The 13,399-nt window shown below is 42.1% G+C and overlaps 1 protein-coding gene across 7 annotated transcripts in view; it reads right to left on the bottom strand.

Annotated features, from left to right (window-relative positions):
- Positions 1 to 13,399, bottom strand: part of IQCH (IQ motif containing H) — a 201,492-nt gene that overhangs the window by 9,209 nt on the left and 178,884 nt on the right. For 4 of the 7 annotated variants that reach the window (XM_088024875.1, XM_088024876.1, XM_028100290.2 and 1 more), the window contains 2 exons: positions 7,721 to 7,843; positions 1,473 to 1,534 (listed from right to left, as the gene is read on the bottom strand). In XM_088024875.1, the coding sequence (XP_087881001.1) occupies positions 1,473 to 1,534; positions 7,721 to 7,843 (185 nt within the window). The remainder of the gene's footprint in view (positions 1 to 1,472; positions 1,535 to 7,720; positions 7,844 to 13,399) is intronic. The other 3 variants (XM_028100293.1, XM_028100294.1, XM_028100297.1) reach the window with 1 other exon arrangement.

Below are 13,399 nucleotides of genomic sequence, written 5' to 3'. Positions count from 1 at the left end.
ATGAGAGCAGGGACTTGTCTTTTGGTTCAGTGCTATATGCCTAACACTTAGAACTGTGCCTGGCACATTGATAAAACGCTTTTGAATTTTCTGATAGGGTAGGGCAGGGAGGGAGTTGAGGGATAGAACATCACTGGGAAGCAAAGGGCAGCTCATTCCCTGCACATGCACAGAGGTGTCTCCGACTTTATTCTCCTCCTCGATGTGAATATCCAGGCAGAGAAGATGAATGTGTACTTGGGGTGTTCTGTCTCATTCCTGTTGCTCTCCTGGCAGTGTAAAAAAAGAGTGGGGAAGAGAGCCTAAAATAAACAGTGAAGGGACTCTTCTGACCTGACCCAGTAAATTTTACATGTTTATGGGGCCTTGAGGAAAGGGGTAACTGGAGGGGATGACTCAGCCAGCCAGCTCTCCACCCAAGTGAAGAGAGGCATTTAAGACTGTAAACACTAGATTAAAGTGTTAGCCTAACATTCCAGCTACAAAGGGGGAAGAAACCAAAACAAACCAAAACATTTGCATGCGTTCAAAGGGATTGATGAGGCACTGATGTTGGCCTGTTGTAACGGACAGTGCTGTGGTAGAACAAAGGACGGCCCTTTGGAAAGGGGAGTTGAGACCCGTCCTGTGCCTATCTTTGCCCATTTCAGTGTGCAGCTCTTGGGACCAGTTTCTGGGGGACTGAGCACCTAGGGGGAACTGAGGCTGCTCAGGACATTGATGCTTAGTAGAGGAATTGGCTCTTATTTGGTGTTTCATGAGACCAGATCTTAGTGTGTACAATCCTTTCAATGTGAGGCCACAATGTCTACACTACTGTAGAAGTCAGAAGGAAGAGAAATACAGGGCAGAAACGGTTTCCCAGTAAGTTAATTTAAAGATGTCAAACGGCCATATTCCAAGATATGAAATAAGTTTATGTCTCTAAAGTATGAATCCTAGATCAGAAGACAAATTTGCTAGCTCTCCAGATTATGCTGGGGGGAAATTTGCAGGAAACAGGAAACAGAGCAGCCTCCTGAGTGCTGCTAGCAGGACTCTTCTTAGCATACATGTGTCAGGGCTGAAATTGGAGCTGAGGAGGAGCTGTGGACCCTGCCTTGTCAAGGCAGCCAAGTCACCAGAGCACTTTTCTAAGCATGCCAGAATGACAACTGCCCTTCTACAATATGGATGTTGGAGCTGGTTCCTCCTCAGTCAGATTTATTGTGCCTTGTATGTGTATGTGTTTGGGTGTAATATGTTGTTGGAACTAGCCTCTTTCCCATCAATTTTGGATAATTAATCAGTTGTATTTATGAACTCCCACTGACACATAAAGTCATTTTGTGAAATACTTAAAGATCTAAATAAAACAAGATAGACTTCCAATAAATCAGCATGCTGATTAAAATGCATGAGAAGCATTCTTATTGGTTGTTATAGTCTATTTTTGTAGCTTATTGCTTCTCATAGACGCACTTCATACTCACAACATTCCCAACTTGTCTCTCTTCAGGTGTTCATATAATATAAAAATAGTTCCTTGTCTGTCCTAGAAAATTTGAATGGGGAGTAAAGAAATAGCATATTATTTTAGAAGCAAAGAAAACATACTGCACTAAGACCACTAAGACTGACTGGAATTAAAATCCAGAGCTACCTTCAAATATTATGAAAAGCACATTTGGAAAAAGCTGTCTCCAGAATATGGAGTAGATATGTTCTGGGACCGTATTGTTGCTGTTGTTAATTGAGATACAATTTATATATAACATTGTGTAAGTTTAAGGTATACAAAGATACCTCGATAAGACACATTTATATATTGTGATATAATTACCACTGTAGCCTTAGCTAACATTTCTGTCACGTTCTATAATTATCATTTCTTTTTTGTGGTGAGGACATGTAAGATCTAGTCTCTTTGCAGTTTTGAAGTATTTAATACAGTATTGTTGACTATATGACTATGCTGTGCATTAGATCCCCAGAACTTATTTATCAACTAGTTGCAAGTTTGTACCCTTTAACAGTATCTCTGCAATTTCCCTACTTCCCAGCCTGATAACCGCCATTCAACTCAGTTTCTGAGCTCAGCTTTTTTAGTTCCAAATATAAGTGATATCATACACTGTCTTTGTTTGGCTTATCTCATTTAGCATAATGCCCTCAAGGTCCACCCATGTTGTTGCAAATGGCAGGATTTCCTTCATTCTCATGACTGAATGATATTCCATCATATATATATATCTATCACATTTTCCTTATCCATTCATCCATCAGTGGACACTTAGGCTATTTCCATGGCTTGGCTATTGTGAATAATGCTGCAATGAACATGGGGGTACAGATATCTCTTTGAGATACTGATTTGGTTTCCTTCAGATATATGCCCAGATGTGGAAGTGCTGGATCATATGGTGGTTGTAGTTTCAATTTTTTGAGGGACCCCTACACTGTTTTCCACAGGAGCTGAGCCAATTTGTATTCCCACCAACATTCCCAAGGGTCCCCTTTTCTCCATATCTGCACCAAAACTTGTTATCTCTTGTCTAGGCCAGTGTTTTTTTTGAAATACGATCCTCAGAACACCTGCATCAGAATCATCGAGTGTGCTTGTTAAAAAGGCATTTTCATAGGCATCATCCAAACTCAAGATCTTTGGGAGAGAATCTGCTTTTTAGCTCACTTCCGGGGTGATTCTCCTGCAAATCAAAATCTGAAAACCACTCTTCTGAGAGCAATGGGTAAAAATACAGATGGAAGCAATTTGTTGTGTGGAAAATAATTTGTATTTCAATGGAAAACTGTATGTGGTCTATGGCACACCCTATTGCCTTGATTCTATGGGAGATATTTACAACTCTCTAAGTCCTAAGTGACTGAGAGACAAATTCTCTCCAGTCTGGGAAAGATTCAGTTGATTTTCCTCATCTGCTCCCCTTGTGAAAAAACCAGTTTTCTCTCCATTTGCATATCCATTTCAGTATTCCTGACGTATAAAGGTGTCTGGGTTTTTTGGATTCTTTTTTATACTGGTTATAACATCTGTCTAATTTCTCTGTTTAGTAAAATATCATGTTTTTATTTTTGCATCTGTATGAGAGGCATGATTTTATCTTTTTTTGAAAACTATTCTTTAGTTTTTTCCAAATAAATAAAAAGTTAACACTGGAGTTGTCCAGTAGTGGAAATGACTGCTCTATGAAGTCATGAACTCCTCATCATGGGAAGTCCAAAAAAGAACTATTTTTGATATTTGATAAAAGAAATTACATGCCAGAATTAAGACTGCTTATTGACTCCTCATTTTGTCAGGAAACATGGGCATTAGGACAGGCATTGGATTAGAACAGTGGCTCTCAATGCTGGCTGCACATTAGAAGCATCTCTGAGTGCTTTAAAAAATGTAATGCCTGAGCCCTACCTCCAGAAATACTAGAGTGGGCTTGAAGTACAGTGTCATGCTGAGCCATATTTGAGCCTGAGGCAAAGGAAAAATTAGTATGTTTTAATTTAAAATTATAATATTTTGTTGGCCATGGATTTTTTTGCATCAATTTTGGTTTTTCAAATAATACATTACAATATTTTTATCTTTATTACAGAGAATTTTTTGTGCTCCCTTTAATTCTGTGCTCTGAGTACGGGCCTCACTTGCCTCATCCTAACCCCGGGCCCGCTTGGTCATCTGTACTTCTTAAAGCTCCTCACTCGGGTCAGTCTAATGGGCAGCCAGAGTTGAGAACCACTGACTAGATGATCTGTAAGGTATCCTGCATCCGTTTCTGTGCTGCCCAATATGGTAGCCACTAGCCACATGGGGCTACTGAGAACTTGCAATATGAGTAGTCCAAATTGAGATGTGCTGTAGCTTTCTTTCAAAGGCTGGGTATAAAAAATGTAAAATATGTCATTAATAACTTTTATACTGATTACACATTGAAATAATTTTCTGTTTGGGGAGCATCCTTTTCTTGATATTGATTTCTGAATCAATCAGGTAGGCTAGGTGATGCTACAATAATTTAAAAAAACCAACGCAGTTCTTAGTTGTTTATAACAACAAATATGTGGTTCTTGCTTGTACCCCATTTCCTACATGAGCTGGCATGGGTCTCTGGTCACTGTTGGTACACCCAGAGACCCAGACAAAGGGAGCTCTGTCTCAGTGTGCTTCCATGATTTCTAAAGCAGGAAAAAGGACATGACGACTCATGAAGTGGCTCTTGCAGGCTTCTGCATAGAAAGGGCATGTATCACTTCTGCTCATAGTTCACAGGCCCAAGTAAGTTACATGGCCATACTTGACTTCAGGGAGAGCGCTGAGGGAGTATAAGCCTGGTATGTGCCTAGAAGGAGGAGAATCAGAACATTTGTGAAAAGTCCTAATGATCGCCACTGTGGCAGTACCCTGGCCTGAGGAAATGATCACTGGTGGTTGTGGAGCTATTTAGGACCATGGCACACTGCCTATGTGTGTGTGAGACCAGCCCTGCCCCACACTGTTGCAGGCAGTAAACATGACACTTTTCTCCATATGGCTTTTCATTACAACTTCATTTCATTAGGAAATCAGTGGGGGTATTCTGTCGCATTACAGAAATACCAAGAACGAGACCCACCAAATTGCTTACAAACTCTGGAATGCTTCCTTCCAATATTCAGCAAGGAAAATACACTTGTGAGGTGATCTTATTTCCCTTTTTTCCCCTTCAGAGTTTGGACAAGAAACATTGGAAATTCTGTGATCATAATGGGAAGAAAGACATAACTGTCGAGAACAAGGACTTTGGAGGATTCTTTTGGTAATATTGACAATGATGTATTATTAATGTTGCTTTTTCTGGAAAGAGCACCCACATTAAATTTGACCAAGAATGGCAGCGGGTAGTGGAGGCTACACTCGTCTTTTTAGACTTAGTATAACTCATGGAAGCAATAATGGTTTAGAGAAGTTAAGTATTAAACACAGCTTTTTTCCCATCTTTTGTAAGGTAGAGAGACTTGGGGGCTACAGAGAAGTTTGTGCTCCTTTAGCTGAAGAATACATAAGGGGTGCCTAGATGGAATATTTATTTGAAATTATTCCCATTATTCCTGGACTGGATTGGTAATAATATTTTAGAAATACAAATACTTCTTAGGGGGAAAAAGATACATAGAGGACACCCTTGGTGTAAGAGAAAGAATCATGTTTGACTTTATGGACTCAAATGTTAGTTCCACAAAGTGCCTGGCTGTGTGATCTTGGGAAAGTGCTGACACTCTTTGAGTGTAATCTGGGAGAAATAATAGCTTCTTACAGAAGAGATGGGAAAGTTGAGGTGGTAATGGAGTTAGTGCTTCGCTTGGTGGCCAGCGCGCAGTGGGTGCTCTGCAAATGCGGATTGATTACCTGTCTCTTCAGGAAAAGGCAGTTAAGAGACCAAGAGGACAGTTCAGACCAGGAATGGATCCTGGAAAGACGAGAACCTGTTTCAGGAAAACTGGAGCAAGGACATTGTTGGAGAATTTCCAATGACTCCTTTACCTCACCTTAAGAGTTTTAGGACGTCATGTTTTTCATCTCTGACTCTTTTCTCGTACTTTCTTTTTATTGTTTTTTCTTTTTCTTTCTCTTTGTCCCCACCTCCCCCCGTTCGGTGGATTTTTTCTGTGTTTGGATTTTATCCTCTCTGTTTTCTTCTTCATATTGTTCTGTCCCTCCATTGCTCCCAGTCAGTATTTCTCTTTCTTCCCCATTTCTGCTCTCACCCTTTGTGGGGTGTGTAGCACAGGTGACCTAGAGACAGAGCCAGTCATGTTGTGGGTGCCTCTCTGCTCCTTTCTGGCATTCTCCTCACCTTCAGTGGACCCCCTCCCTCTGCACCATCCACTGTTCCCCTGGGGTCATAGCAGTCTGTTTTTTGTACTAAAATTTTTCTTAGAAATTAATCTGGTCGACTCAGCCACAAAGGTGTAAATAACATATAAAATTTGGTGCTTTATTTTTCCCAGAAATACTAGAAACTTCAATCAAGTAGAAAGCCTTTAGCCAAAGAAATAAATCTCTAATAATAATTTCAGGCAATAGAAAAGTTAGGGAGGATATTTTCTTCTGGGCAGGAGACTTTCCCTGCCAAATATGCCTATTCACAGATCTTGTTCTGCTTTGATATTTTAGAAGAAAATGAAATAAAATAGATTCCAAGAAAGCTAACATTAGATTTAGCCACCTTCTGGCATATGGAAGTGTTTCGGTCTAATCAGTTTGGGGCTAAAAACTATTTAATCCCAAAAGGATTCTGTAGAGCAGATGTAACAATTAATTTCAGGTAAATCAGTTCAATCTGGCTTTTTCATTCTTTCCTATATTTTACCAGTTTTAACATAATTTGTAAGGGAATATGAGCTCCTTTGTATTTGTTTGCAAATAGTATGAATCAATCTAACCCAAGAGTCTTATGCATTCTGGCGGTGCCCTGCAGTGTGGCAGGATTGCCCAGTGGTAGCTGGGCCATTCTATTCACTGTTGGCCTCATACCTAAGGTCTACATGCTTTTCAAGAGCCTATAAAAAGAACTGATCCCTAAAAAATTGTATTTGTTCTCAAGTACGAGAAATGAAAATTAGTAAATGTAGAACTGAATGTCTGCAAATTAAAACATTTGATCAGTTGGTTGTTGCTCAATTCTGTAATTATCTACAAATGACTTTTAATATGAGAGGTGACTATATTTTAATATGTGTGATGTCATGTGGAATTGGTCTTCCACAACTAAGAGTGCATGAGTCTCTTAGCCTTCCGTGTCAGAGATTTGAAAATCTGAATCAAACTGCAAAATCACAAAACTTCCTCAGAGTAGCAGGAGTCTCTAGGCACAAAATGGAGGTTCTAGTTTAGGTAGGAGATATTACATTCCGTTTGCCCTCATCCAGCTACATTAAGAATGAAGCAGCTGGAAAGGAACCATCAGTATCATTGGCAACAGACCAAAATGGGAACAACTGTTTTTTTGTTTTTGTTTTTAATCAGAACTCCTCCTGGGAAGAAACTACTCTATGGAGGTTGAAGGATGCCATGGACTGAATTGAGTGTCCCCTCAGATTCATATGTTGAAGCCCTAACCCCCATGTGACTGTATTGGAAATAGGGCCTTTAAGGAGGTGATTAAGGTTAAGTGAGGTCAAAGGATGGGACCCTGTTCCAATAGACCTGGTGTCCTTATAAGAGAGGTTACAGAGATACCCGAGATCTCTCTCTCTCTCCCTCCGCCATGTTGGGGCACAGCAAGAAAGTGGCATCTGCAAGCCAGAAAGCGTGCTCTCACCAGGAACCAAATTGGCTGGGTACCTTATCCTTGGACCTCCCAACCTCCAGAAAGGTGAGAAATAAATTTCTGTTGTTTAAGCCACCCAGTCTGTGGTATTTTGTTATGGCGGCTCAAGCAGACTGAGACAGGATATTCACTGATAAGCAGCTCTGAATGGGGTCAGGGAACTCAGGACATGCTTCAGGATCAAGAGATGGTCCCCCAAATGTCTCCTAAGTCAGGTGAGCTACAGGGCTTTTGCTTTACCAAGGTGGGACCGAGCTAAACTTCCCCAGACCAAGAGCCACCCCCCTGTGGAGTTGCCTCGGGCAGCACTCAGCCTTCCTCTAAATACAGGTTAAACTAATGTTTCAAAAATATCCGTCTGAAGGGACACTGAATTACTAGCTGCCTGGATCACCCACCAACCATCAGCTGCATACCTCAATGTCATAGCCGATGCCATGGGCCTTACACATCTGGAGGAAAACATAGTGGAAAACCAGCGAGAGATTGTTGTGCTTCAGCTGGGTAGTCATCACTGCATAGCGAATGGTTGCTGATGCCTAGAAAAGACCACAGCTGCATATACGACTCTTTATAAGATATGTAAGTAAGCTCCTAACTTTAGAAAAGTTGTAGGTTAACAGGAAAGCTGTGAAGATAATACAGAGGGTTCCTGTCCCCCTATTAACATTGTGGTACGTTTGTCCCAGGAGGAAACAAATTGCCTCATCACTGTTAACTGAAGTCTGTTCTTCATTTGGATTTCATTAGTTTTTCCTAAATCCCTTTTTCTGTCCCATGATCCCACCCAGGATGCCACATTATATTTAGTTGTCATGTCTCCTTCGGTTCTTTTGGGCTGTGACGACTTCTCAGACTTTCCTTGTTTTTGATGATCTTGACAGTTTTGAGGAGTGCAGATCAGGTATTTTGTAGAAGGTCCTCTGTTGGTATTGTCTGATGGTTTTCTCCTGACTAGACTGGCGTAACATGTTTTTTGAGAAAAGGACCGCCATAGGATCACTTCGTATCAAGGGTACATGTATCAACATGACTTACCATCGACAATGCCAATTTTGATCTCACCAAGGTCGTCTTTGCCAGGTTTCTCACCGTAAAGTTACTTTTACCTGTTTCTGTACTACATTCTTTGGAAACAAGTCACTAGGGGAGTCTGCCTTCTTGAGAGGACCAATGTTAGAATTTTGATGCCAGTTGCTTTCTTTGCTTGAGAAAGTGCCATTCTGTATCTTGCGTGCCTGTCAGTGGGAGTTATCCCGAAGAGACTGGTTATGTTAGGCCTGAAGTATTTCAATTATGGTATTTCCTAAAAACATTTAAAATTGAGTACATACAAAAGAAAGTATTTGATCCTGGCAATTTTGTAACATGTCCTTTGTGAGATGTGATGTTTGTCTTTGAAAATCAGCTACGTTTATCCTTGGAGAACCGGAAATTTGGAGAACAGCATGTAGGGTTGTGGCCAACCTTAGGGCATAGAAAGTGAAGGTACCTGGCACAGATTTTGAACTTTGGGGGTCCTTGGGTGTGGGGGCAACCAGGTGCTTGCCCTTGTGCAGTGACTTGGAACCGGGGAAGGAAAAGGAGGTGCTGTTGGTCCACAGCTGGCTGCAAGGATCATAATGGCCTCACATTGTTGTGAAACGTCAAGGCTTGCCCTCTCTATCTCTGAGATAATGCAAGGAACTGGGGCTGACTGAGTGCCCAGCAGATGAACATATTTTCCCTGCCCATATAACACGTAAGCATATACACACTCTTTCTCTCTCTCTTTCTCAGATTTCACATTCATCTTCTGTGACATATTTCCCCACATATATTGTCTTTTCCTTCAACACTTGCAGAAAATACTGTATCTGATGATAATGTTTTCAGTACTGTTAAGCCTGTTCTTCCCACTTATAGGCAGAGTCCACGTCTATAAAAATATTAGGCTCCCACAGGCTAATGCATCTTGAGTTGTACATCTCCATTAGTATTGTCCCATTTGTGGCCACTGAACATTTTATTTGTGCCAAAAAAAATCTACTGGACCTTCACATGCCTCACAACTGTACCTTGTGATCACTCTGACCTATCATGGAATGTTCCCCTGGCTGCTTCCCTGGCATGACGGGAGTTCTCTGAAGAAGGCAGGCACTGTTTGGTTTCCGAATCCCCAGGCTGGATGTGATGCCCCACAGAGCAGGCATTCAGTGTTTCCTGAACGAAAGAATGGATGGATGGATGCATGTAGTAAGGTATGTCTATAGCACTTCCCTCTGACTGAAGAGACTCTTCCAGTGTAATTCAGGGGATGTCCAGTCAGTGAGTGCTTTGGGGCAGAAGCAGACCCTAGGGAATGACAGGAAATCCCTGGACAATGGTAGCTCAGGGGTTCCGGGCCTGGCCCCCGGTAGGCTATCTTTTGGAAGACAGTGTAGCTCTGGTGGACATGGTAGAGTTATTAGTGGGGTAATAAGAACCAGCTAAGAGAGGTGCTGGCTCAGCTGTTCAGTCAGTCTGGGGGAGCGTGACCACCAGGCCTGCGCACCCTCTCATGGCAGGCTGCGCCATGTTCCTGCCTTCACAATGAAGGCCCAGAAGCCTGAGCTTTTGCATATGGAAGAGAACTGTAAATACTTTGGAATTCCATTGTGGTTACTGAGCATGTAATTGCGTGGTGATTACCATGAATTCACAAGATAGTTCCAAGGTTATTTTTGTCTTTTAAACTTGTCTTATGCTGCCATAGGATATAAACCAGCAAGCCCAAGACTAGGCCCCAGTCAGCGAGGAAGAGAGGTAGGCAGGCCTCTGGCAGCAGGAGCCCGTTCATTGCTGTGTATCTTGTCTCCAAGCTCACTGTCTAGCATTGCTGGACAACAAGTAAGGAGAGGCTATCCTGAGGTTTCTTCTTCTCTACAGAGACAAACTGCAGTTCCCCCTTCTCCCAGACCTAGGATTAAGATTCATAAAGAGTCTGAAAGAAAAGCCAGGATATTTGCTCTATGTCTCCAAGCTGTGTCTTTTCCATCACCATTGCCATCCTACTCCAGAGCTTTATGGCCTGGACAGCTGCTTCTCCTTCCTACTTGGGAGGTGGGAATGCAAGGAGAATTCTGTGGTGAAAAAGTTATATGGAGTCAGAAAGACTGAAGTTCAAAACCTGACCTTGAATGTGTCATTTAACTGCTCTGACTTTTGGTGATTAAATAAGCACCTAGCACAGCACCTGGCACCTGATGAATGGTAGCTATAAATATTGTTGCTCTTTCTTTGAAAGCGTCTACAGGGCTCGGAGCATTTTGGACCTCCACTAAAGGTAATTTCCTAGGCTGTTCCTTCCCCCCGCTGGTACCTGGGATTCTAGCATTACCACAAGATTGTTTCTCAGACCCAGGTTGGTCAGTGCTCAGAACTCTTCAGGGTCTCCTCCTTCGAGATGAAATGCAGACACCGGGCTTTGTGTGCAGACTCTCCTGCACCAGCTCGGGGGATTGCTCCAACCATTTCTCCTACTTCCTCCTTCCCAAATTCTCTTCCCCAGCCCACCTGGTTCATTGCTAGCTCCTCACAGACCATGGGCTCTCTTCAGCCTTTGTCTCTTCTGCTGGGGAGGTCTCCTTTCCCTCCTCACTTAGTGACTGCCCTAGTCTATAAGGCCAGGCCAAATTTCCTCTTTCTAGTAAGTTGTCCCCTGTCTCTGCCAGTCCCAGTCCACAGTCCTTTCTCCTACGAACTCCAGGAGTAGGTTGAGGGGCTATCACTCAATGGTGCTGAATGAGGCCTTGGGTTTTCCTTGGGTAGTGCTATCTACTTCATATTTCTTTTCAGCTCCTCGAGGACAGGGACTTTGTCAAATGTCTTTGTATCCCTGATGCTTGGTGAAATTCCTGGCTTATGTTAACTGCTTAGTAAATGTGTTATAATAATGCCAATGAAGATGAACATACGTGATACACCTACTCTTCTTAGACTTAAGTAACTCCACAGTTTCTACAGGGAAAAACTGTTGGTAGTCTAGGGTTGTCTTTTATTCTGCCTGATAGCACAGGGGTGACAGTGTTGTCGTGAGGGTTAGGTGAGTATCTAAAGACCTTAGAACAGTGTCTGGCACAGAGGAAACAGTAAAAAAATGTTAGCGCTTATTATAATTTGTTAAAATAATTTCACAAAGAAGTTATTTAAAATAAAAACCAACCAACCAACCAACTTTTTCATCAGAAAGGGCCTTGAATCAGAATGCTTGAGCTTTGCTACTTATTTAACTTTATGACCGTGGGCAGCTCACTTAACTTTGCATAGCCTCAGTTTCCTAATCTGTAAAATGGTTATGATAATTCCTGTCTTATCTATTCCTTGAGGTCATCATGGGGATCAAATAAACTCATGCCAATTTAAAAGATAAAACATCATGCAAATAGAAAACTTGTTTTTAAAAGGTTGACTTGTGTAATCAACTCTCTTCTGATGGTATAAAATCCATTTAGGTTTGCCAAGGAAATCACAACCTAATGGATTTTCCTTGTGTATGGATTTTACAGCAGGAGAAGACTCCTCCATGACCATCTGTCCCATTCAGTGCTGCGTCTTGGCCTATCTCAGAGCAGATTAGAAGCCAGTGGATAATGGCAGTATGCCTGGAAACAACCTCATCTCAGAGGGAGACGAAGCTTCCTTTGGAAGAAGAGCTTTCTCTATGGCCTCAACCAGAGACTTCTTTAGGGATGAGCTTAAGCTGTACTATGGGGCCAAATCACTGACTCTCAGCCAGTGCCAGGCAGGTTGCTCTGAACAGTGGTCAGACATATAGGCTTTAAAGTCTGGCAGGCCTGGGCTTAAATTCTGGCTTCCACTCTTGCTTGCTGAGGGACCTTCCACAAGGTGCTTGACATTTCTTAACCTCAGTCTTCTTATCTAAAAATGAGCATAATAGCCTGGGTGGCTCAGCCTGGATGGCTCAGTCAGTTAAGCATCTGACTCTTGATTTTGGCTCAGGTCTTGATCTCAGGGGCGTGGGATTAAGCCCCAAGTTAGGCTTCATGCTGGGTGTGGAGCCTGCTTAAGAGTCTCTCTCCCTCCCTCTGCCCACACCCCACTCCGCCCCCACACACAGCACGTGCTCTCTCTTAAAAAAAAGGTGAGTATAATAACACCTGCCTAGTATATTGGGTTGTATAAAGATTCATGTAAAGCACTTAGTTACAGTACCTGGTGTAGAATAAAGGCTTAACACATTTTGGATGTTATTATCATGTTATTATATGTATTATAGTTATTTGTTGGCCTATCTTGTGTCTTCTGATAAACTTGGAGCTCTTTGCTGCTTATCGTTACATCCTTTGGGCTTAGGAGAGTACCTGACATGGTATAGGTGTTAAGTCTGCTGAATTTACGTCTAGTTGGTGCCTGTCAGAAGTATTAACTGATAGCTAAGGTGATGGCTGATGAGGACTTAGGATGAGACTTCTCACAACAATATTACTTATTTCTAAAAGATTTTGCAGGAAAAAGACCTTTTAATGAAAGGCTGCAGTATGGAGGGATGGGCCCTTGCTGCATCCCCTTCCAGGAGACAGTGAGATGGCCCCCTCAGCACCCCACTGTGCATGAGGCTGCCTGGGCTAGGCTTGGTACAGAGAGAGACCTATTTAACAGGCCCCATAAAATCAAATCCCTCAAGAGACCTGGGCAGTCACTTAGCCCTCCTTTATTTTACAAACGAGGAAACTGAGGCAGAGAGAGATCAGAATTCATGATCCGTAACTTTCAGACCAGTGCTCTTCACTCCAAATTCCCATTGGCTACATTTGGAATGTGTGGACATTTCAGAGGCTTAGCCTTTTCTGGTAAAACGGGGAAAAAAATAGAAGAGAAAATATTATCGGTAGAAGTCTAGTCTTATTAAACTACCTTTCTAAATCACAATCTAACAAGAATGCTTCAAGCCAAATAAAGGAAGCTTGAAATACTCCTTTTCACTGGAGAATATAATTTTGCTTCAGCCACAATTTAAATTGATTTAGTTCTGAGCACCAGCACTTGAAGTGTGGAGCATATTCTATTTTCGCCATGATACTTGTTTTGACAGTGATGCATTTCAGTTGACATAG

Source organism: Eumetopias jubatus, unplaced genomic scaffold (genome assembly GCF_037043125.1).
Source record: "Eumetopias jubatus isolate StellerSeaLion01/CBP00866 unplaced genomic scaffold, mEumJub1_p1.0 scaffold_7, whole genome shotgun sequence".
In the NCBI taxonomy this organism is placed as follows: Eukaryota; Metazoa; Chordata; class Mammalia; order Carnivora; family Otariidae; genus Eumetopias; species Eumetopias jubatus.
The sequence above is the reverse complement of the archived record's forward strand: the minus strand, read 5'-3'. Positions and strand labels throughout refer to the sequence as shown.